Source organism: Pseudonaja textilis, chromosome 1 (assembly GCF_049901715.1).
Source record: "Pseudonaja textilis isolate UNSWEBS1 chromosome 1, rPseTex1.2, whole genome shotgun sequence".
Lineage (NCBI taxonomy): Eukaryota > Metazoa > Chordata > Lepidosauria > Squamata > Elapidae > Pseudonaja > Pseudonaja textilis.
The window spans coordinates 176,547,417-176,574,111 of record NC_141990.1 but is presented as its reverse complement, the minus strand read 5'-3'; the positions used below and the strand labels follow the sequence as shown (position 1 = coordinate 176,574,111).

At 38.6% G+C, this 26,695-nt stretch overlaps 1 protein-coding gene across 1 annotated transcript in view; it reads right to left on the bottom strand.

Moving 5' to 3' along the window:
- Positions 1-5,136: 5,136 nt before the first annotated feature.
- Positions 5,137-26,695, bottom strand: part of TMEFF2 (transmembrane protein with EGF like and two follistatin like domains 2) — a 250,986-nt gene continuing 229,427 nt past the window's right edge. The window contains exons 8-10 of the mRNA XM_026697244.2: positions 17,585-17,708; positions 14,465-14,623; positions 5,137-5,540 (exon numbers count right to left, since the gene is read on the bottom strand). Coding sequence (XP_026553029.2) covers positions 5,444-5,540; positions 14,465-14,623; positions 17,585-17,708 — 380 coding nt within the window. The 3' untranslated portion in view covers positions 5,137-5,443. The remainder of the gene's footprint in view (positions 5,541-14,464; positions 14,624-17,584; positions 17,709-26,695) is intronic.

Sequence of the window (26,695 nt, the reverse complement as noted above, 5' to 3'; positions counted from 1 at the left end):
AGTATCTCAGGTCAGTCTTCAGCTTTCTAGAAGAGGACACCTTTACCATTGCTTCTGGTGCTGATAGCCCTTCCCTCAGATGGGAAAAGTCTCTATGGGGATGGCCTCATTCCTGGCACAGTCCACAAGGATTTGGGCAAGAATCAGGTGGTGACACTGCTGTTATTATAGCAACAGAAAAGAGCAGAAGGCCTTGTGATTTTGGCAGGCTGCTTCAGCATGTATAAGACAGATAAAGTGAGGCAAAATATTTGCATGACCTAATGAGAAAGAGTTGAGAACCAACTATATTTATTTAGTAAAAGGCCCCTTTGCATTTATAATTTCATCAGGGGCCGGCTGTTGGAAATGATTATCTTTTCCCATATTTCTTCTCCCCCCCTCCAACCTTCCTTGCTTCAAAATGAGCATTAGTTTTAAAAGTTTTAAACTTTTCCCAATTTACTGAGTTCAGGTTAGAGAGACATGGAGTGAATATCTTTTAAAAATACTTCAATATTTAATAAAATATCTTTGTAGTACTCATCCTTCACAAATAATTAAGACTGGCAATGGCCCAGTATTAGTTTTTACATGTAGCTTATACAAACTATAGTTACAAGCAAACCTATGAAAGAAAAAATAATGAACTTAATTTCCCTGATTTTCAGCCCTAGAAAGAAATCAAGGAGAAGCCATGCCTGGCAATGCTGCCCGGCAGAAAACAGAATTTGCTAATCTAATTAATTCTCCACATGTTTGGCTATATTGTTTTTTTCTTGCTGCTGCTGTTGAGCTAGTTCTTGTCTCCCAATTTTTAATAACTACCCTGCAGCTATGCTCTCTTTCTTCCCCTTAGGCTCACTGATGTTCCTCCAGCCAATGCTGCAATCGTCCAACTCACTGTGTTTTCACAGTAAGAGAAGGATGGAAAAAAAGAAAAGAAAAAGTCTGATTTTGAGGTGGAAAGCAAAATGGCTGCTCTGTTTGGCAGGAAAGGCCAAAAAGGTTGGATGGCTTGGACCATGCCAACATTTAGAGAAATCCCAGAAGGGAGGAAAGATCAAATGGGAGTTCCTTGCCCTGTAGCTACCCCAAAAAGGTGCAAAGCTTTTCTTTTAGAGTTTTAATTGAGCAATTAGAACTTGCCAAATTAATTGGCTCGGGTCTTGTAAGATGTCCCAAAAGTACAGAGTGTCATATGCTCATAAAGACTTTTCTCACTAGCATATCATTTCGTATGAGGGTTAGAGTTGAGTATTTATCTTTTATATTATGTAGCTTGTATTGTATATAGGTTTTGTAATATTTTTAATATTGTAAACTGCAGAATTACCTTGTGGTAAGATGGGCAGTCAATACATTTGATAAACAAACAAACAAACCTCCAGGAACTATATTCTCCCCCTCCTTCTCTCTCTCTCTCTCTCTCCCTCCCTCTCTCTTTCTATACAGACATACATACTATATGGAGAGTATCACTAATAGATTCAATGTTATGAAGGCTGTTACTCTGTCACTATGCTGCTATAATGCACGCATTCTCTTTCTCATGACAAGATATTTCTATATAAATCAATTATAGACATATCTTACCTTTGAAATAGGTGCCATTACCCTATATTTTATTCAATATACATTCATCTATGGCCCACCTGCACATATTGCAATCAAGAGCTAATTGCGTCATTTTACATATTCATGTATCAGCAGAGAACTGAAATACTACTATTGATTTTTTTAGTTGCAATAGTGATGAACATCTGAAACTAGAATAGATAAAACTTGACAATTTAAGATGGGGTTTTTTTTTGGTCATAGACACTTTTATTAACCTGACCATTAAATAAGACAAGAAAGCAAAATTCAACTTTTTGTCATTTTAGAAAAAAATGTACACTCCCCCCACCCAAATGGAGAAAATCAAATTATTACTGATCTGAATTGACCATGTTCAATAACTAAGACTTAGTTTCACTTTCTTTCAATTTTTTTTACAAATGCCATGAACCAAATGAAACCATTCTGAAATCAGCGTTTAATGTTCTTATCCAACCCCAAAACAAAACTAGTTTGAATCCTCTGTTGCTTAGGTCAAAATCTCATCTTGTGTCTCTTGCAATGATGGTGACTATTTTCATTTCTGTCATATAGACACTATCCAAAGGTGCCTCTTGACATCAAATTCTCAGCTCAGTGAAAGCTAGGGGCCACTGTTGCACTGCATGCCAAACCTAGCCCAGGAAACTGTGAATTGAAGAGATAGACCAACCATATCTTCTCTGGACTACAATGAGAACATCTTATCTGAATGCCACAAAAGGGACGTGCTATTTTGACAGTGTGCCAAATCACCAGTTCTGATTGTATTCAATCCAGCAACAGCCTCTACGCAGTTCAGTTTTTACTTGTAGGTCTGTTTAATTTAACCTAGAGATGCAGGTCTGGATAAAAAAGAGACTCAGGGAAATCTCCTTACCTCTGTTTTTTTTTTAAAATTCAAATAGCTCCCAGGAAAAAGGTCTGTCTTCAAAAGACCTCAAAAGCTCCTTTGAAAACAAGATGATTACAGGTTGTTTCTTCTCTTATCCTACATCAGCAAGGGTACTAAATACCTTGTTTTGACACTTACAGTAAATGAATCTTTTGTTGGCCACAGTAAGAATGAAATTAAGATATAGAAGTTCAGTATAGGAGATCAAATAAGTTCTACTATTTTAGTTCTCTCTCTGTGTAGAACAATTTAGATTCTAATGAGAAGAACCCAGAAAACAGCAGCAATCAATGTTGCCAAGAGAATCACAAGGAAGCATCTATGAAGTCATTAGTCTTCTCATCACCCAGCATTGCCCTGTTCTTCCCACCATTCATGCCCATCTTCCTACTGTCAAACTCTGTAGTGCTTCCTTCTCTCCCATCAGCCTGTTCACCCTCTCAGCCAAGAGGGGAGCCCGAGTCAAAATAAAGTTGCCTTTCTTTTTTAAGCCCTGGGTAGGCTGGATATCTGGAACAACCCTCAGCAACCATTGTTCAATTCAAAGTAAACTGAAATATAAAGTACACAAATGAGAAATAGGCATGCATGGCTTTTTTTTTTTTTACCAAAACACAGTCCTCATATGGGCTTTATTTACAAACAAAATGGTGGATGGCATCTGTTTGGAAGTATGAACACCTTCTCACAAAAAAACACCCAAAACCATTCTTTAGCAAAGAGTATCCTGAGGTACTTGATGGGATGGTAGGGAGATATTTCACTTGTTTGACTTTGGAGAAATAGGTATTTGATAGCAGTGATTTCGTGAATAGGCAAATCCATTCTATGTGTGTTCTTAGCTTCTGGAGGCCAGTTCCATCTTCCACAAAGGGAGCTTCCTGGGTGACTTTGAGCCATTTATTATTTCTCTGTAACCCTTTCCCCCACAAATGTCATGGGAGGAGGGTGGAATGGAGAGCACAATGTACTTTGCCTCCAGCATTGAAGAAAGGCAGGATATGCATCTAATGAATAAAGAACAGGTGGCAACAAGGGTGGGCTTCAAATAATTTAACTAGTTCTCTGCCAGGTTGTTGGGTGGGTGTGGCCTAGTTGGTCTCCTGCACCACCCTGGCAGTGACCTAGTGCGCCCATTTTTTGCCTTCCCTGGGCTTTGGAGGCTCTCTGGAGGCCAGAAATAGGCCCATTTCCGGCCTTCCTGAAGCTCCGAGAGGCCCGTTATTTGCTCTCCTCAGCCTCCGCATGGGGCCCTGCATTTACCTGTGATCCAAAACGGGGACTCCTGGGAGGGGCAGGGTGGGGTGGGCAGAGCCAGCCAGTCATCGGAACTACCGGTTCCCCAAACCAGATGTAATATTAACGTGAAGCCTGGCTGGCTGTGAATGAACATAATTCACAGCTGTGGAAATAAACGAGGTTTGGTCAGGATTAAGATTGTGTTTTATGCTTTCTAAGGAAGCCTAGGTCAGAACAGTGGTAACTAAACAGCAGCAGCCCAGAGAAGAAATGGGCAGCAAGAACTTTGAATCAAAACATTAAGAACCAGGGTGTGAGGGATGGAGAAGTGAAGGCATACATTTTTATTTATGCCCAAAACTTAAGCAAAGTAATTTTGACACTGACTAATTAAACAGCATTGGATTAGACTACTGCAGAGTGCACTTGCATCAAAGTACTCAAATTGAATGGGGCATTCCTATGACTGATTAAATTGCTGTCTTTCCCCTCCAGTTCTGATTAAGAAATGGAGGATTTATGTTTGGGGAAAGTCATAGAATTTGAAAAGCTCACGACCAAGAAGGGATTGTGGGTGGTTAGAATGGAGGAGACACCAATATTCTGAGCCATTCCCCATCTATTTCTCTCAAAAAGATGCATAGGAGGGGGAACACTTTTATAGCACATTTTTTCTGGCCAAAGCCAAGCTATTTTCAGACTTGATTTTTCTTTTGCTGGCTTCTCCCATGTTCTGTTTCATTTTTGGAACGTTGCCCTGTTGATGGACAGAGAGTTGGAAATCCTGAGCTCCTGCACATAAATTACTTCCAATATTTCATGGGGTTGGAAAGGATTTTTTTTTTAAAAAAAAGAAGCCTTAAGGTAAGGATTTTCAAGTAGGGATCATGAGGGAAATTCAGGGGGTGTGAGAAGATATTAAAAAAATGACTGCTGCCCCAAAGAACTCATAAATAATGATTCCAAATGAAAATCTGATGAACTGGGAAGGCTGAGGGGATGGGCATGCTGGCAGGAGGGGAAGGAAGCACCACAAAGTTTGACAGTGTGCTGTAGGAAGACGGGACTGAATGGTGGGAAGAACAGGACAGGGCTGGATGATGGGAAGATTAGTGGTAGATTGTTGGAGATCTGGGGGATGGAGACCAGATGGGTGTCTTTTCACAAACATAAAATGGGAGACAGATTTAATGGACATTTGGCTGGAGAGGAGTGAGACTTCCTAAAAAAAATCAGAAAAGGAGCTCTATGCCAAAAACCTTTGAAATCGTTAACAACAGGAGCCTACCAACAAGCCCATCAATGGTTGAGCATATGTGTGTATATGATTTATGAGCTAGATGTGTAACTGTGAAATAGAACCACCTTGAAAAGAGAATGCAGTGGTTAGGATATAGCAAATTTAAGAAAGCCCAAAAAGAAGGTTTTTTTTTCTTCTCATCACTGAGTATTTATTATATATAACAAATACATGAAAAAGAAAAAACTATATTGTGTGATATAAATAGTTTATATACATTACAGAAAAAACATCAAGACAATGTATACTATTTCAAATATATCCATACATAATCAAATATAGCTGTAGTACATGTTTCGTTCTGTTTTCATTGGTGTCGATTACCACAAATGCAAGGCAACATGTGTAGAACTTTTGTCTATAATACTGTATTTTGTAAGTCCAAGCTCTCTGCAGTTTACTTTTGCCATTGTGGAAACATGCTCTCTCTTTTAAATTAACCTGGTCGATGCTCTCGTTGTGTTGTCTGAACTGTAGTGCCCTGTGTTTTGCTTTTGCCGGTGAATTCTGTTGCTCCTGGGACATTTCCTGAAAGCAGCCAGGGTAGAGAAGGGAGGAGAAAGAAGAGTGGAAAAAAGGCATGAAATTTGCTTTGCTAAATGACAGCTGAGAATTGCAGCTATTTAAGGGCAACTGGAGATTCTACCTGTCACTCTAGCTCATCTTCTCTTGACTGCACAGCAAAAGAACTAGTAAAGAAAGACAACCTCCTGCATACCCAGGGGACCCAGCTTTAATTTTGGAGCTTGGAAATGCCAAACCAGTCCTCCTAGGATCTGGCTTGCATGTAGAAAGGTCTGGTTTCTCAGCCCCAGTTTATACCTCTTTTTTTTTAAGCAACAGGGGCTTTATAACCATTGAAAAAGGGATGTATAGAAAACCATGGAGAACATACTGCCTTTGTTTTTAGTCAGCTGGGGGAATATGAAAAAGGAATAAAGATCATCCTCACATTAGCTTTAATTTGTCAATGCCAATAATAAACCAGCAGGTTGTTCTCCCACCCCCAATTGATAAAAACTGTAACAATGTCCAAGCAGTGCAATGTAAACTGTACACATTTTTAATCATCAGATGCTCTGTTAGAGGAGTAAAAAACAACTTTAGAGGTTAAGAATTATGGATGTCAAAAGAAGGTCTTATATTGCATGTTTACAGTGCAATATCATATGGCATTCATTATTTTCGGCTTCTGAATAGATCTGGATATTATCAATGCATCACAGACCATAGTCTTTTGAAATGCCATCAGGATCAACCATCAAATCCCACCATCAAGGAAACATAATGACAGTCTTCTTCTATGAAGGACTGAAATGGCATAAGTCATGGCACCGTTTTCTATTATCATGGATTGGGAGAATAGCTGCATTTAAAATTACTGTTCTCCCTAAAATCTATTTTTGTTTCAAACACTGCCAGTTTCTTCCTTTGCTACTTCATTTCATATATTCCAAAGAATTTTCCCTTCATACGTGCTCTGAATTGTTGGAATGGGATGTGGTGTCAATAAAGTAAGTTGCCATTAAATAAATAAATAAAAATGTGCTAATTATTTTTTTAAAAAACTAGGATTGGTCCAATCACTAAATATAAGTAAAAGCATGATGGAGACTGAAGCATACTGAATTCAGTATGAATTCAGTATTTTAAAATGTTATTCAATTATTAATTCAATTAATATAGTTATGAATTTTCAATTAACTCACATAATAAGGAATTCAAGTAATAGTGGGTATAAATCAAGATAACACTGGATTCTTAGGTACGGTAATACAATTGTTCTTAATATTAAGAAATTAGCATTTATTATCTCAAATCTATAACTTACTTCAGAAATCTGAAAAAAGACAAAAACAAATGCTGGTCCCTGATCTTTCTCTCCTTCTCCTATTCCTTGCCCACCTTCAGTCCAATTCCTGTCTAAAACATATATTTATAACCTTTAGCAACATTTTAAATATGAATTAGGTGAGACCATGCAGCAATTGGGACTTAAAGGGGAAAACCCAAATGTTTAACTTCTTAAAAAAAAGTTGAGTTGCCTTTTGAAAAAGCACCTTTGGGACAACCACGATCTCGATGATCGAGAACCTCCATAGACATTAAAGGGAAAATACATTATTCAGTGGGCAAAAGTGCTCAAGAGAATACCTGTGGGCATGTTCTTCAAGAAATGGTGCCCTTTCTAAGCTTCAGATGGCTGTGTGATGCAATCCCAAACAAAGATGAATACGGTTCAAGAAAGTCCCAACAAGATGATTGATGCTCACATAGATGTATTGTGGACTATTTCTCTTCAAATCTAGATTGTGGCTTAGTTCCTGGTGCATAGCTACTTCCTTTAAACTCAGTGAATCTCTCTTATGAAAACATGTGATTATATTAAGCCTACAGGTTCTCAAATAGACAGTCTTCTTAGAGAATGATTTGGAGTTTGGACTTAATGAATGTCATTAAAAATTTGAATACTATCTAAGTCCTTTAAAATTGATTTTAGGAAGCCATCAGGAATAAATCCTGAAAAGAATACGTATGCAGCACCCTGTTAAAATTACACTACATAAATTGTAACCTTTGTAGGTTATATTAAGGGTTAGCATATATTATCACTTTTGGTGGTAATGTATACTTTGTAGTTGAGAGATCTGAAGTTGCCGAGAAAAATCAGCTATTCACAATGAACCCTGTTATGCCTTGGTTTATTGTCTCTATTTCTTAAGGTATATAAATTGATGCATCATAAGAAATAGATTCAATTCCTAATGTTAGTAGCTACATGCATTATCATAAAACACTGAAAAACTAAAATACATCTTTAAGCAGATCAATGATCAATGGGTTGATATTCTAGCACGAGAGCAAAAAAGCTTTCAAAAGCAATTGTTTCAAGTTTGCCCTTTTTTTGTAGCAATATTTTTAACAATGTTTTTCCTACCAGATTGTTTTTTCCCAACAATTGCTACTTTGATAGAAATATTGAATATGGATATTTTTCTTTAATGTCACACACGTTTTGCGAGATATAACAGAAGGTTTGTGCTATCTGGATAGAACTGTCTCCTTTGTATACGAGCAGTCATTAAATTGTGATGATGTGCCTTTGTGATGTTTGGAGAAATGGATTTGGAGGGATGTTTTGCTTGTGCAATGCGGCTATATGGTGACCTTTACAAAGTTGAATTATTTGAACAGCCCTTTATATTCATGGGCTTCTGTTTCTCTTTCTCGCTTTTCTTGCTTCAATGTTCATTGTTTTTTCCAGTTTGAATGCTGTATTTTTAGTTTTTGTTTTGATTTTTGTCAACAGAAAAATGAATTTTAAGTTCTTTAATTATCTGAACCTCTACAATAACTCAGTTTATGAATATTTATACTATAGTTTAAATAGGTTTAGGGAAGTTGCTGATGCTTATAGTTGAATCTATGCAGCTCATCAGTTACATCTTGACCAATGGGACTTACGTTCTAAATAAACAAGAGCTAGATTTGTAACCATTGGCATGTTTATCCGGAAGTACCGCTGAACTTGATTTAGCCTATTTTGGAATAAGGAAAAAGTTGTCTTGTTATAGCAGAAACCTTTGGTCTTGTTTTTTTTTTTTTTTCTGCTTTGGCTGTCATAGAAGCCACCCATGGACAATTATTAGATCTATACGGGTTTCAGAGGGAGCTTGGGCTTTGTCCTGTAAGTCTGGTAGACAGTTTAATGGAGGCTTTAGGTGTCTGCTGGGAAGGTTGGAACATTCCTGTATGAGTATTCCCTGTTCTTTGATACTATTGGATATGGTTTGCTGAGGAGCTTCAGGAGATGAAATAACTAAAGAGATGCATAAAGCATGATTGCTCAAAGACAAGGATCACGTCTGAGAATGTACATGTTGTGGTTTGCCCGCAGCCTGTGCAGATGGCAGCAGAATCGGACAGCGGGGAAGAACAGGGACCAGTCCAGGAGTCTGGAGAGGACTTGAATGAGGGTCCTGCATCCGATAGAGAGATGGGACCAGGACCATCTGGGAGTTACGTGCTGACTCTGGAGCCTCCAGAATCTGGCAGCAGTGAGGCAGAGGAACAAGGGAAGCCTGTTCCCAGTGTGCATATGCGCAGAGCTGCCAGAAGGCAAGAGCAACTAAGACAAAAGGGGCGACTTGGGAGTAAAGCTTGGAGGTGATTGCCCCTCCCATATAGTATAAAGGAAGTGCAAAGGTAGAGAAACCTTTGCAGGAAGCAAAGTTGTTCGCTCTGTTTGAATTAAACCTTGAAGCTCTGTGTGGACTTTATACTTCGGTTGGCTTTTTACAGTTAATTTGGCACTTTAGTTGTTGGCAGCAATACAAAGGAGATAAAGGTGGGTGCTTATCTTGAGAAACTGTTTGGGACTAATTACGAGCTGGGAATGAATGAAATTTCCAGCACTGAAATACAACAAGAGTTGTTTGGACTAAGCTTGTGCTTAATTATGGTCTTAGGAATCCTTGGTCAGAACAGTATAAAAGGGATTACATTGTAGTGATAAGAGGGAACACAGTTGTTTTCCACTCATTACATTTTCATCGAGTCACCTGGCATTGGGTCTATCTGTCTCATGCACTGGCTCTTTCCCATCATTTCTGGCTACCACATAAGATCTACCAGAAAAGTGGGTACTTCATGTCCCATCCACTAAGTACTATAATCTGATGATACCTAGGAAGTGTAGGTCCTTTTTCTGTTGACAATCCCTGAAAGCCAGTTTTCCATCCTACCTCTCCAAGCTCTGGACCAGATCAGGGTGGATCATCTGGTGTACAGAGCATGTTTTCTCCCCTATCATGGTTACTGTTATCTTTACTTGTTTGTTTTTAGGCTTTGTATATGTTTTTAATCTTTACATGACCTAGACTCGGTGTTGCATCAGGTGGCTTTATAAATGTAAATTACAGTATTACCGACCACCTAACTCAATAAGATCTGCAAAGGTAGCAGGTGGAAATGAAACTGGACCCACACAATCCCAAGACCTCTTGTTTTCTTAAGAGATCTTGTATACAGTATATCAATCTTGGGGTTGTTGTAGCTAATGACTTGACTTGTGTGCACATTTATATCCAGGCACCAGAAGGGGAGAAAAAGAAATATGAACCAGAAGGGGAGAAAAAGAAATATGAACAAAGAATGTGTCTTCCATCAGATGACAGAATAACTAGATGACAGAATAACTGTTTCATCAGGATGCTGAAATGAGCACTGTGGCACTGCTCCTTATATAAGTGTGTGTTTGTGTGTGTGTGTGTGTGTGTGTGTGTGCACTCGCTGTCATGATGCACTTACAAAAGAGGTAGGGCTTGTATCACAACCCTCGTATCATTTGCCCTCCTACCCAAACCTTTGTCTCCCACCTTCTCTGCTACTAACAAAGCCTTGGGTCAAGCAGCAAACATAGCTCTGTATTTCTTCTCACCTCCTCCCATGTTTTTAAATTTTAATGAATTAATTCCATTCTTCTGGGTCTCCTTCCCCATCTATTATACAGGATCTAGGAAAAAAAAATCCCCAGATATCCTGTTTTATTTAACAGTTGGTTTAGAAGGCATGGAATGGGGTAACCATATAAAAACAAAGTGCTGAGTCAAAAAAGCAGAAAGCCCATGAAAATATATTACTTTGTACACATGGATCCTATTTAAGGGCCATGTAGAGAGTACATTCAAGAAGAAAATCAGACATAAATGGATGCATCAATAGACAATACGTGATTTTTAATTTCACAATCCCCTAGGCAACTGCATTTGTGCTGGAGGTCACCTGGTTTTGTCAGGTTCATTTCACAAAACAGCAAAAATCCTATTTTAGAGATTTATTTAGGGTTTTCATGCATTTCCTAGCTCAAAAGGATAGGAATGCACATTGCAACTTTTCAGAGACATAGTCAGTTGAACTCCAACGGCTATGTTTGGGAGCTACAAGTGGTCCCCAACAATATAAATTAATGCAACATTATAGCTTAATATTTATTTATTTTGCTTTATATCCTGATTCTTCCTCCCATCTCCTCTTTTCCGTAGGAGAAAAGCAAAATATATGCCAGTGCCAAGATGATATAATATACATTATGTAAGATTTTCAGAGAAAAAACATTCTGAAGGAATGTCCTGAATGGCAACTAGCTCTGATAAGAAATGGCAACTTCTACCATGATCGTTCCAAATGGCCAAGTCAGACAAACATTATTTGTGAGCATAATGTTTCTGGAAGTTGTTGTTGAAGAGATCTATCACTTGAAAAAGAAATATAAGATATCCTGCTGGCATCTTAAATAAGCATATACTGTCTTGAATACCAATAGTTCGCATTAGGACTGTAACTTTGTTGCTTGTATCCTTACGATTTATATGGACTGTTTCCTAGTATGATTTGATTGTTGTTTGTACCCTATGACTATCATTAAGTGTTGTACATTATGATTCTTGATTCTTAATGAATGTACCTTTTCTTTATGTATACTGAGAGTATTTACACCAAGACAAATTCCTTTTGTGTCCAATCACACTTGGCAATAAACTATTCTATTCTATTCTATTCTATTCTATTCTATTCTATTCTATTCTATTCTATTCTATTCTATTCTATTCTAATTCTAATTCTAATTCTAATTCTAATTCTATTCCATTCCATTCTATTCATTTGCATATTTTTGTGATTGGGGACTGATGTTTGATTTTAATGTGTAAGTGGCTATCAACAATATGTTTGGGTAGATGTGATTTTGAATATATATATGTGTGTGCTTTATGGCCTATGCCTGGCAGAATTTGTAAACCGGAAGGAAGATTACTTGAAGAACATGAGGCAGCACCATTTTTCAGTTTAGCAGTTCCTTTCCCATCTCCATCCTTTTATGTACGCTGTATTTTTGGCTATTATTTTTGTGTCTCCTGAAGCCCACTTTAATATTATACATTGGCCTTTTTCAGTAGGGGAGGGTCTACTCTTGGGGGAAGAATTGATGAACGTAGCTTGGTCGGCAACCTCTCCAAGATTCAGCAGACATTTTTCTTTTATGCCTTTAGGTTGGGAAAGGATTTATGAATTGTTTTGTATCTTTTCTTGATCTGAATGTGAGATATAGATGCTTAAGATATAGTGGAGCTTCTTTTTTACTTTCTATAGGAAACTGCTATGAATTTTTTTCTGTTTCTCATATTTAAAATCATATTTTAAAGGCATATGATTTATAGAAGTAGTTGCAGGAAATTTGAATCACTTTCTGATGTTTGGAAAAAAGCCTGAAGAAATTGTGAAGATGAAAGAAACTGAAACTTTTCTTCCCAAACTGGTTGTACACATTTTTGAGGTGTATGTGTGTGTGTGTGTGTGTGTGTGTGTGTTTTTAAAACAGCTTTTGAATTCTGGAGACTGCCTGGACAAATCCCTGCAGTTTTCTTGGCAAGTTTGTTTGGAAATTCTTTTGCCATTGCCTGCTTCCCAGGGCTGAGAGGAACTGGTCCAGCTGGCTTCATGCCTAAGGTGGAACTAGAACTCACCATCTCCTAGCTTCTAGTCTGATATTTTAACCAACTGACATTTTTTATGAAATTAGGTACTGAAAATTAATTATTGATCGATAGAGCAACAGTGCTTCAAAGATGCTGAATTCAGAAGAGGAACTGTTTCAATGACAACAAATTCCATTCTCATATTTGAAAATCATCTTTATGCATTATAATCCTCATCTCTCCACACAGAATGTTTCTGAATTGTCTAAATTGGCTCCATCTTCCCAGTCCCCATATATTTTATATGATTGTTAGAAGACCCCCCATAATGTGACCCCTTTCCTTTTTTGTAGCCTCCATAACTAGCTAACTAACTAACTAGTTATCTATCTGCTAATCTCACAACAATGAGCACACATGGATAATTAAAAACACCAAAATAGAAATTTATAATAATGATAGTCGATAAAGATAACATACAGTATGCTGGAATCTAAAATGTTTCTGTTTTCAATCTATGTCAAAATCCAAATTAATCCACCAGCAGGGCCATGTCAGCCTCTCAACCCAAGTTTGAGGGAAATGTCCAAGTCTTCAAAATCTTGTGAAGGCCAGAAAGATCAAGGACAGCATGACTTCTGGGGAGAGGCTATCCATATGGCAAGTTCCAAAATAGAGAAGGCATGATTCTTAGGTCCCACAAGATGACATTTTTTGATAGATTGGTCCGGGAACATCTCAGCCATATTATTTTGGTAAGGCATGAACAAATGGAGCCCTCTGCATCACATTAAAATTCATGATCAGACCACAGCTGGTGGAGAAGATTGTGCTACAGAATCTCAGTCTTTACTGGGCAGAAAATAGCAATAGCAATAGCACTTAGATGTATATGCTTATATACTGCTTTTATAATGCTTTACAGCTGTCTCTACAGTTTACAGAGTCATTATATTGCCCCCAACAATTTGGGTCCTCATTTTTCCCACCTTGGAAGGATGGAAGGCTAACTCAACCTTGAGCCTGATGAGATTCAATCTGCCAAATTGCAGGCAGCTGGCTGCAGCAGAAATAGCTTGCAGTACTGCACTCTAACCACTGCGCCACTGAAAACAATATTCCTTATTATTCACCAAAAAGTATGTTTCTAAAGGGCTTTCATCTAAAGATGAAAACTTAGAGGGAGATGTTTAATTGCACCCTCTCGCATTTTCTGAGTGGCCCATAGTTGCAAAAAGTGAGAAAGACTGCCTAGAGGTAGCCAGGATGCCTATGGCAAATGAACGTTGTATTGAAAGACTGGTACATTTGTAGACTAGGAGACTTTCAGTGAAGCTTGCAACAGTCATTAACATTTCCAAAGAAATCAAGGATTCCCTAAAGCATGACTTAGAAAAAAAAAATCACTGATCTAAATGAAAGTCAAGTCATTTTTCAAAGGTTACTGTATTTTAAAAATAGGGCTCTGAGAAGGTTGGTTTATAATTCAAAGACTAAGATATATATGGACATGGAATTTTTGCAGTTTTATATGATTGCCTCTTGTGCTTTGTGCTAAGCTGAACATCTGAAGAAAAAACCTTGATGTTCTTAGTTTGTTCTAAGTAATTCAGAAGTAATACATGAGCCAATCCATACCATTGAAAACAGGAAAAGATTATCCCATCTGTAATTAGTATTGCTTCTCAGTGTCTCTAGGCAGCTTCTTTTTAGTTATTGATTAGATTGCTGTTTCTTAACCTGGGCAATTTTAAGATGGGTGGACTTCAATTCCCAGAATTCCTCAGCCAGCATGTCTGTCTGGGGAATTCTGGGAGTTGAAATCCACCCATCTCAAATTTGCCAAGGTTGAGAAACATTAGATTAAACCAAAAGAGGGATACATGATACCTGCATGCTGGCCTTCTAATTTTTTACACTGAGATGTCATATTATGGAAGAATGTCATAAAAAAAAACCCCCAATACTGTGACTAACCTTGTAATGCAGAGAACGACAACACAGATGATCGCAATCTGAATTGTTCCAATCACTGCTGCTATTAAGACATACTGAAATCGAACTGGGCCTGGAACCACATACAAAACGCTGTAGTCTTTCTTTTCACAGTGTTGTCCAGTGTAGCCCGCATCACATCTACAATGAGAAAGTACAGATGCCTTCACTCCTTTGTCTGCAGAGGTAAATTCATCTTCAAACAGAAGAGAAGGTTCTTGACAAGCTTGATAACTGAATCAAGAGACAGTTGTTAGGCATGCTTGATATAATAACTTTCTGAGGCCTTTCTAATAACTTGTAAGCCCCTCAGAGATAGGTTGTAGGGAAGATGGATGGCATAAAAGTTTAATAAATAAGTAATAAATAAGTAAAAGGGCAGTTATATCTTTCAACTGAAAAAAATAGATGTTTGTAAGGTAACTGCCTATCTCAATATAGGCTAAGTTAAACATGTAGGTCACCTTTCCCCATGTTGGCTTTCATATGTGCTGGGTTTCAGTGCTTAGTTAAAGGCCACAATGGTTGAGGATTTTAGAAGTCCACCACATCAGAAGAGCCTATATTTGAACAAAGCTGATCAGTGAATTGTTATTACTCTTTATTAAGTTACTTCATTTATACTTCTATTTAAATCAAATAATCCAGGACAAAGTTAATACTGCATTGGCATCTTAAAGAAAAGGAGAATATTAAGCCAACCACACTATTAATCTGTTTTGGATGAAACCATCTTTAGCCAGGGATAAAATAAGGCCTGCTGTTCAACACATCATTATCACTTCTAGCTATTCCTAATTTGTGAGCCTCCATGAGCACGGGCATGGTGGAAAATCTGCTTCAATTGGATGATATTACTGAATTGCACTCCAGGAGTTAGGTTGCTTTGAGGTCCTTTTGAAGGACTTTCTAGTGCATGCTCATACACAGAAAGTACCTCCCCTGGAACCAGGCATATCTCAGAGACCTTGGAAGGACCTGGACAGCTGAATAGCTTGATCCACAGCTCTGAGAAGTAGCATCAAGAAACAACAGTTATGCCGTTCTCCCTAGCATTAGCATAGAATAAATGTGACCATAGAAGAATCATGGGCTTAAATTTAGATCTGCTTCTATTGTACATAAGGTAGAAGTCCCTGGAAGAGATCTCTGGGAGATCAATACAGATTTTTTCCTTGCCTGCAATGGACTATACTTAACCGTAACTTCCCCACATCCTTTTTTTAAAAATTAATTTATTTCTTTATTTGTCAAACATGTATAAGATAACAAATGTAAGTATGAACATAAACAAGAACAAAGGAAGTAAATACAGATAAATGGGGACAGTAAGACAGGGACGGTAGGCATGCTGGTGCGCTTATGCATACCCCCTTTAAGGAGCTCTTAAGATTGGGGTGAGATCTACGGTAGACAGTTTGAGGTTGAAGCTGTGAGAGGCTGAGGCTGTAACGAAGGAGTCGGGTAGGGTGTTCCAGGTGTTGACTACTCTGTTGCTGAAGTCGTATTTTCTCCAATCAAGCTTGGAGTGGTTTACCTTGAATTTATATCAGTTGTTTGCCTGTGTATTATTGTGATTGAAGCTGAAGAAGTTGTTGTCAGGCAAGATATTATAGCAGATAATTTTGCGAACTATGCATAGATCGGACCTCTCTTTTTCTCTCAGCTGAGCTCCAATGGGGATTCAAAATGAAAGTAATCCAACTGAGGAGTTATTCTAAAAGAATGAGGGTCCTTCCAACCTCAGCCATGTGCATCTTTTCTTTTAAATCTGGACTCTTGCTCAGCCTTCAACATGCTGCATGCATTGAGTTGGTTGTGTGTGATTAACAGAAGGTGTTCATATGCCATTGATTAGCTCATTATCATTGCTCCCTTTGTTGAATTTGCTATGTTTGCTGTGGATGTTTTATTCATAATTGACTGTGGAAATTTTAAATGTTAGGTCTAGTTATGTTAATTCTTGGGAATTATGTTTGAATTACAGCATTCTATAAATGGAAGGAAAATAAATGAATAAATAAATATTGGAGCAAATCTGTATTTACATAAAGTAGAACTAATACCATCATAGTACATCCATAGTACATCCAATCTAGCTTTCTAACATTTTTTTAAAGAGGATGATGCTGCCTCCACTGCTTCATATGCTGGATTAGAGTGAAAAAGGCAAGTTGGAATTCTGTTGAGTCAGTCATAGAATCAGTCATTAAAGTCTGCAAAGGATTCTGTTCTGCAACTGGCCTACAAGAAGCCTAGGAGAAGCCCTAGGAGGCATCACAGAGAGCAATAGCAGTTACTTATTTATAGCCAACTTTCAATGTTTCTATGTCTGTGATGCCTAACATTTGCTGAAAAGATGGCCAAGCAAGACCCCTGTCCAATCTCTTTATTGGAGTTGTCTGAAGGACTGTCCACATGCTGCCTGTTTTCATTCAAGCAGTCAATCTAGATTTCCTTGGATATTCCTTGCATAAAAGGCACTTCCTATATTTCTCATCAATTTATTTTTTCTATACCTTGGAGTTCCTCTGGGGGGCTCCAAAGTCCTAAGTCTGACAGCTTAGGGGCCTGGAAATCCAACAATCTACCTTCCTGCTTGGCCGCAAACTTTGCTATTAAGTGAGAGAAGACAAGACTGACTTAAACTCCATTACAGGCAATTGCAATGCTCCTTTCTGAAACTAACCTTATTTCAACCCTCATCAGTGCATATCTTCTGTCTTCAGCCATTTTCCCACATGAAGAAATTGATGTTGACATAGTTCTTGACTTTTGCTCACTGTGGGATTTCCTGGGACAAAAGCTGTTGGCCATGTGCTAAAAATCAACAACAAATACCCTTTGGGCCAGCCTATGCCCCGTTATGCCTTTTTAGTTAGGAATGTATTGACAGACATTGCAGGAATGCTTTTATAAACAGATTAATGGTGCTGCATAATTCAGTGCTACTTGGCTACATACATTAGGTATCTCTGTACATAATTTAGATCTAGAGTAGATGAGGGTTCAGCAATTTTTTTACTGCATTGAAACAAAAACATATTTCATTTTACCAGGTGTTCCTTCCTGTTCAGGTGAACAGTTTGAAGAAAAAGTTACCTGCAAGATGGCTCCAGCATATTAGCAGAATGCTCACATTTTCCATGCATGCAGAAACCATTGTAGTGTTCTGGACATGGAATGTAGATTCCCCTGGCACTTTCTTCCAGCTTGTTGGCATTTTCTGTGAACAAGAAGCTCTGTCTGTAAATGCATTGCTAAGAGAGAAGGAGGAGGAGGAAGGAAGGGGAAGAAATAACAACAGCAATACCACACTTTTGCACTTCATGCAAAGTAGTCTTTAGGTGGGGAAGCAGCACCACAAATAATTTCATACTTTAATATATGTTTCTTGGTTTATGAAAAAAATAGGCATAAGAAGAAGTTTATTTGCAATTCTTTGCAATATTGAAATTCTCGTATTATGTCATATGGTACAGAAATGGCTGATCCCGGCTGCCTCCTCACTGATTGCTTGGGGACACCTTCTGTGTCCAAAATTCATAGTGATTTATTATCCATGTTGCAAAGTAGCAATAGCAAAAATCGTAACAATTAAAGTAACCTCAATCTAGGTGTGTGAGTCTTCGACACTAACCAAATAATTAACAAGTCATTCCTCTAAATGTTGAGGTGTATACTATTAATTAAAGATTAGTTTAACCAATTTGCAGAACTGGGCCCACAGAGGCTTCTGAGAAAAGTGCTCTTTTTTATTAGCTCTTTGCTAACACTAAAGCCTCTGACTTTACCCTAAATTAGATAATGCATTCAGAGAAAGTCATTAATAACACAAGAACATGGCAAGTTGACTTATCACACAAAATAATTTGTCCTTTTAGTTTTGCTCATTTTATTTATATTTTAGCATAAGCTAACTTCCATTGTCCAAACTAATATATGAACTCACATAATTATCTTTTGATTTTTACAGTTCTTAGAATTTTGCAAGGCAGTTTTCCAAAGTAGAAAATGAATACAAATATATAAACATTGCACAAAAATCTATATAGAAGTTGTATACAAAAAAGCAAATGTTAAAGGAAAAGACAAAAACATGATATTGACTGAGGTTGACTCAGCCTTGCATCCTTCCGAGCAGAGGTGGTATTCAGCAGGTTATGACCAGTTCTGGAGAACCAGTAGTGGAAATTTTGAGTAGCTCAGAGAACTGGCAAATATCACCTCTGAGTGGCCCCACCCCCATTATCTGTCTCCCGAGTCCCAGCTGATTGGCTGGGTCTTCTTTTGTTGCCCTTCACAGGAGAACGGAGCTGGAAAGCAGGTTAGTGGGGTGGGGAGGGAATGGGATTTTGCAGTAACCTTCCCCCAGGAGTGGGGAGGGAATGGAGATTTTACAGTATCCTTCCCCTGCCACACCCACCAAGCCACACCCAAGCCATGCCACAGCCACCAAGCCACGCCCACAGAACCGGTAGTAAAAAAAATCTGAATTCTACTGAGGTTGGTAAAATGAGGACTCAGATTGTTGAGGGCAATATGCTGACTCTGTAAATGACTTAGAGAGGGCTGTAAGGCACTGTGAAGTGGTATATAAATCTAAGTGCTATTGCTATTTTAGACAAAACAGCATATGCTATATGAAGCTTCATGTTCAATCCATTTACATGGGAATGTGGATGAATTTCAGAAAAAGCAAACAATTGATAATTATACTTCTTAAATGTAGTCAAATGTAGTCTTAAATGTAGTCTTGGTTAAAAGTGATGACAGGTTTGTGTTAGTGTAGAATTGTCCAGAGAGAGACAGAGAGAGAGACAGAGGGGGGGGGAGGGAGAGAGAGAGAGGGAGGGAGGGAGGGAGGGAGGGAGGGAGAGAGAGAGAGAGAGAGAGAGAGAGAGAGAGAGAGAGAATATGAATATATATTCTCCAGGGTAAGCTGCCCAGAGTAATTCTGGAGATGGACGGCTTTTAAATCTAGTAAATGCATTTGTACTAGCCTCATCTCACCGTTATTGCATAAATACCCAGGGCACACTGGATAAGTTTACACTTTCCTGCTGCTTTCAGATATCAACCATGCTACAACATAAAATGTTGCTAGGTCCTGAGCAGCAGTGCTAAAAAAAATTTGGAGGAGGATGACCTTTGCCATAAACTAGACTTAATGAGCCCCTTGTTTGTGCTCTGTAATTTGATATAGTTTTCTACTAACCTTTATATTCCCCTATACCCATCTAATGCGCTTACCCTCTCTTTAAATTCTTTCAGCCTGTTTTGAATCTATACTTTTTATTTTAATACATATACATCTTCCAGCTTTTTTAAAAAAAAGTTAGACTCTCATGTATCTTCTATGTTTTTAAATGGTCTACACCCACCCTCATTATACTGTTCCAGGGCTATAATAAACATTTATTAAATACATATTCATTTCTGAAGCTCTTTTCTTCAGAGTTAACATCTGTCAAAAAGTAAAGAAGTGGTGTAAATATTGAAGAAAACATTTCATGATGTGCAAACTAATTTAGAATGGAAAAAAGGGCTCAGTTGAACTCCAAGATGAATTTCCCTTATCATAATTTTAGCGCAAGTTTCTCAAATCTACCCGGAATATGTAATGTGTTCAATGGGGCTTCTTGGATGCTACACAGAATCATATTCTCTACTTCTCTATCAACTTTCTTTAACCTGGAGATCTTCAGATATGTGGCCATTGCCAACTCTTGGACTTCTCAGTAACCTGCCAGGTCATGGTGAAATCAAGGGATTTTGTTTCCTCATATATGTACCAAATTGCAATTTTAGACATTCAGCATTTTTATTTCAGCACAAAACCTTGACAAATTGCTCCTTTGCATAATCTCATAATTCCAAAAGTCAGATTCTGCAGGCAATATATTTTAATTATTAGACCAAGGCCTTGGTTTCCCGTATGATAATCACATTAGGAAAGACCATGGGTATTTCTTTATGGCACAGTTTTGTAATTATTCATAGAGTAATGCTTCAGATTATGATTATTTCAACATTAATCACTTTGCAGTTATATTATGTTTGACAGCTCATCTTCAAATACAAACTCTCACTGTACTTATTAGATAGGAAGGAATTATTTTTGCTTTATTGAGGTAAAGTTTTTTCCCCCCTCTTTTTTTCATCCTTTGCTCTTTATAGCCAAATTTATATGGAACACAGAAATCTCAAAGCCTAGTGACAAAATATCTCTTCCTGTAAAAAACAGGTTTATCTAAGTTGTGTCATTTTTGACACATAAGCAATTTACCTTATGTTTGGATTTTGAAGGAAAAAGCATTACTTCCTTTTATCGCTCTCCACTTATTAATCTTATGCAATGAACAGGTGCAAGAGAACGTTATAGCATGGGTGGCTTATGTAGCAGTGCTTTTCAAAGAGATAACAAAATGACAGTTCAACAGTTGGGATGTGACTTCACAAATAGAATTCTTTACTGAAGACTAAAAAGCTGTATGCAGAGGTTTAAGGTCTTATAATCATAATATTTGTTTCAACAAATTCTAAGTGAGCAGAAGGTATAAATTTTGACATAGTATAAATTTTACACCTTTCTACAAGTTTGAGTACATAGTTACTATATATGTATGCTTGTTTACAGATTCAAAATAAAACTACAGTGCAAACGTCAAATGTAGAAGCCTTGATATTCTTCCAGTTGATTCAATGCCACTTTGTTTTATTTTACTACAATGTTGTTAGTACATCCCTCAAACGTCAATTCATTCATTAGTCCTATAATCAGTCAGATAAAAACAATTGTATAAGGGAAGAAAAACTCTGACCCTTGCAAGTTATGAACGTGGTTCTATTTTCAATAACAGTTTTCTAAGCAACAGTCTCAGTATCTGGAAATGAAGATAATTTGCAAAGCAGGGAAGCTTTATAAAAAAATTCTTAATCCTTTCAACTAGCAATTTCAACTGTGAAAGACTATTAAGAAATGGAAATTACATGGAACCACTGAATCAAGGCAAAAATCTCTATTAGAACTACCTCCAAACTGGACAGATGACTACAAATATGCTGGAAAGTTTAGCTGACATGCCTCTAAACATTGTTCACAATACAACAATGTTAATACTACAAATGGTCGCATAGGATATCTGTCAGAAAGAAACCTGTTCTCCAACCTAGCTACAAACATTATATACTCTAAAGCACTGTTTTCTTATAGTGTAGTCCCAGGAACTCGGGGGTCCCTCATGATCCTCTCAGAAATTTGTGAAATCAAAATTATTTACCAGCCTATATTGATAAATAATAGTACTAAAGTACTAAAATTCTATCAATTGTGAGAAGTGGTACTGGCAACCAATGTACACATTTTCATTTTTAATATGGCAAATATTGATAAATATGTCCATACAAACAAAAGCTCTTTGGGGGACCTGTATATTTTTTAAAAAATGGAAAGGAGTTTTAAAAGAAAAAAGTTTAAGAAACACTGGTCTAAAAATGTAAAAGAAAACATTGATAAACCTGAAATATTTTGGAATAAAGTGTTTTATACTGATGATAAATGCCTTGGAGCAGGAGTTCCCACTGTTGGGCCATGTCTGTTCAGAACCAGGCCACACAAGCAGGCGAGCGCAGATGCGCATGCCACTCCACTTGTGAGAGTGGCAGGCACACGCAGTTGTGTGTGAAGTTCCATTTGTGTGAGTGGTGGGTGTGTGTACTCACTGCTCGCATAGAGCTGTGTGTGTGAACACATACGCCTGTCTCTTACATGGAACCATCCCCTCTTCCCCCCGCCGGTCTGCAAAGCCAAAAAGGTTGGGGACCATTGCCTTGGATATATCGACACTAGATATATTTGGAAGGATGGAGATTTGAAGAAAAGACTCCATAATAATTGTTAAATACAGGAGATATTCTGTTGTGTTTGGGGATTTGTTTGTGAATGGTATAGGAAATATCACACAGTTAGAAGGAAGAATGGATTCATTTCCTAGAAGCTAATGTTCTACAGATTGTGAAAAAATTGCAGATGAAGAGAAGTGATAACTTCAGCACATCAACAATCCAGAACATACCCTCAAATTAACTCTTGAAGTACTTATTGGAAAGGAAGATAAACGGTTTGGAATGGCCTTCAGAGTTGTCAAATGTGAATTGTTATTGAAAATCTGTGGGATGATCTCAAGAATGCAAGCAAGGAAGCCATGGGTTGAGTGAAAAGAATTCTGCAAAGAAAAATGGGGGAAATTCCAAAAACAAGAACAGAGGTTGTTAGCTGGCCACAGGAAAGATTTGGAAACTGTCATTTTGGCCAAATAAAGTGTTACAAAATAGTGATTGGAAGGATACCCAAAATTGTGCACCTACCACATTCACAATTTTCTTATTTCAAATCTATAAAGAACTTAATGTTAAGAATAATTATGCATTCAGATTAGGAGACGAATATCTTTGCATCATAAAGAGGCTGCATTCGCCTCTGCTCACTTAGGAACTTTCTGAAAATACAATTTAACCCAGAATTACTTGAACTTTTTCATATCCCTGGAAAATAAATACAGCTTTTGTTTTATGATTTTATGGCAGCATTGCATGATAGAGTACTTGTTACTGCACAATAACAATTGGAAGATTTGACAAAACTTTCTGTAGAGCCTGGGAAATCACACTTTTTTTCAGTGGTATATTCCCTGATTAACCATAGGTATTTTTCATTCCAACTGCTGCTACAGATATACAATTCAGAAAGAAGATCTCTTTATGTATTACTACAAAGTAAAACTGAGGTTTGTATCAGTGATGACATTCAAATTTTTTTACTACCGGTTCTGTGGTGTGGCATGGCTTGGTGGGCATGGCAGGGGAAGGTTACTGTAAAATCTCCATTCCCACTCCACTCCAGGTGAAGGATACTGCAAAATCCCATTCCCTCCTGTTGTGATTGGCAGGATCGGCCCTGTTAAGAAACTTTGAATCTGATGACTGTTAGATCGTGGATTGACGTCAGAACCAGGAAACGTTAATCTGAAGGGCAAGCCAGTTAATTAGCACGTTGCCTTAATGGGTATAAAAGGACACAGCTGAGCTAGTGCCTTTTGCCAGAAACAAAATGTCTATTTGAATGAGGACGTTACTGCAAAGAGATCTCTGTTTGTTTGAATTTTGAAGGGGAGTTCTAACCGTTTCTGCCAGTCGTTATCTTGTTATTTTCCTTCAGTTTGATTTGATTGTGAAACGGCTGCTTTGTGTTTGTTCGTTTGAATCTCCAAGAGTAGACATAACATTATTGTTTCTGGCCTAACAAACCATCTTTAAAGCAAGATGGATTCAAATCAACTGCAGCGTTTGGTCGAGCAGCAGCAACAGCAAATTAATCAGCTACTGCAAAGCAATGTGACGCTTCAGAATCAGGTAACACAATTGCTGAATTATGTTTCCAGCTTACCAAGCCCTGCTGCTGTTCCCCCTGCCCCTCCTGTGAGGAAAAGCCCAGTTTCCATGCTGGAGAAATTTTCTGGGCAAACGGACATGTTTCCGGCATTTCTGGGGCAGTGTCAATTATTTATGTCCTTGAGGCCTGAAAACTTTCCAAATGATCGGGCCAAGACAGGATTCATTCTTAGCCTCTTATCTGGGCAGGCTGCTAATTGGGCTACTCCTTTGTTAGTTCAAGATAGCCCGTTGTTGAATGATTTCCAGGGTTTTCTTCAACAAATGAGAGTGATGTTTGAGAACCCAATTAAGATACAAACGGTGGACAGACGTTTATGGGACATAAATCAGGGGAAACGTTCCCTGCAGGATTACATTGCAGAATTTCGTTTGTTATGTTTGAAATCCAACTGGAACGAACCGGCTCATATGGCTGCATTCCAGGAAGGCTTGTCTGATGCCATCAAAGATGAGCTGGTCCATGCAGAGAGGGCTTTAACTTTGGATGCATTGATAGTTCAGTGCTTACGAATTGAAGCTCGTTTACAGCAACGTGGACACAAACGGCTCGGTATGGAACCATCTTCGTTTTTTTGTGCACAACCCACGCCACCGAGAGTTTTCCAACCCATGGTTAAGACAGAGGAGCCGTTGGAGTTGGGAGCACTCCGCCCTCGCTTAACAGCGCGGGAACGTTCGAGACGGTTCCAGGAAGGCTTGTGCCTTTATTGCGGGGGTCTGGGACATTTTGTTAATTCCTGCAATCGGAGAGGGAACCGCAGACCCGTACCTAAAACCACTCTTGGCTCGTCAGGAAAAAAGGGTAAACCTGACCTCAAGGAAACCCTAGGTCGGACACATTTCACATCCCCACCTCAAATTGCTGAAGTAAATCCTGGCCCTCCTCGGCATTTACTTTTGGACACTCGAATTTTTCTACAGTCACAGAAGGAGGGAATTCCTGCTGTTGCGTTGGTGGACTCAGGGGCTACAACCAGCTTTATGGACCGAGCTTTTGCTAAGCACTATGGGATCCCATTGGTTGCTGTACATCCACCCATTAAGGTGGAAACCGTGGATGGGCGTGAGCTCAAGTCTGGGCCCATTCGTTTCGCCACCCAGCCAGTGCGTATGATCATTGGGGATCATGAGGAGGCGATAAGTTTTTATATCACCTCGAACCTTCATCTCCCTTTGGTGCTCGGAATGTCCTGGTTGCGTTTGCACAATCCGTTGGTGGCTTGGTCGCAGAACGGTATTTCTTTCCAAGTCTCCAATGTGTAGACCACCTGAGACAATTGGAACGAGCGACGCCTCCATTGGCTGTGGGAGACAGAGTGGGGTTGTCAACGAAACATCGTCAAGTTAATCATCAGACTCGGGGGAAGGGCCCTGCGGTGGGGGATAGTGTTGTGATTGGCAGGATCGGCCCTGTTAAGAAACTTTGAATCTGATGACTGTTAGATCGTGGATTGACGTCAGAACCAGGAAACGTTAATCTGAAGGGCAAGCCAGTTAATTAGCACGTTGCCTTAATGGGTATAAAAGGACACAGCTGAGCTAGTGCCTTTTGCCAGAAACAAAATGTCTATTTGAATGAGGACGTTACTGCAAAGAGATCTCTGTTTGTTTGAATTTTGAAGGGGAGTTCTAACCGTTTCTGCCAGTCGTTATCTTGTTATTTTCCTTCAGTTTGATTTGATTGTGAAACGGCTGCTTTGTGTTTGTTCGTTTGAATCTCCAAGAGGAGACATAACACCCTCCCCACCCACCAACCTGCTTTCCAGCTCGGTTCTCCTGTGCAGAGCAACAAAAGAAGACCCAGCCGATCAGTTGGGACTCGGGAGGCAGAGAATAGATGGGGGTGGGATCAGTCAGAGGTGGTATTTGCTGGTTCTCTGAACTACTCAAAATTTCCACTGCCAGTTCTCCAGAACTGGTCAGAACCTGCTGAATACCACCTCTGGTTTGTATGGTCAGTCTAATATACTGTACCTCTATCCTTCATTTTGTCTCCAAAAGCTGCCGGGAGAATACCAGACATTAAAGATACCCAAGTTGACAATTTCACTCTGCCTAATAATGCTGGCTCTGCAGCTTTGCCACTGAATAACCTAAGAACGTCACCATAAGCCATACATAAACTGAATATACTCTTTCTGTACTAAGAAGAATTTAAAATTGAAAACTAACATGTAAGTATGAGCATAGCCTGCCAACATATTTAGGATTAAATCTATATGCCTCCCATGGAACAATCTGGCCCACCCCCACAAACCTCTTGCCTCTCCAGTCTTACAGAAAGAGTCTTTGGTGGGGATAGATATTCATTTAATTTTCCTTATGTTTTGTAGAGAAACTACCCCAATTCTGGGAAAGATATTGTAGGCTCATTCATTTCTATTAGGTCCAAATTTAATATGAATAGATCATCTTCTCCCTTCACTTTAAAATTAACTAACAGCATCAGTTGCATATACTTTTGTTCAGCCTGGGCACTCAGAATGAGAAGAGCTGAAAAAGTTGCCTTTTATAAGCCTACTCAGATGCAGGTCTCACTAGATTTGTTGTGGTTTATTCTCAGAAAATCATGGCTGAGTTTGGAGCCTCCTTGCAGAGAATTGTCCAATAATCTCACCAGGCCAGTAACACAGTAGCAGATTCTTCCGCCTTATTGTTTTAAGGCCAGTATGAGATTGTTTCAGGAAGCAGCTTGTTTTCTATAGTAAGTCTGGATTTGTTATTTGAACAGTGCAACCCTCTATTTGCCTATTCAGA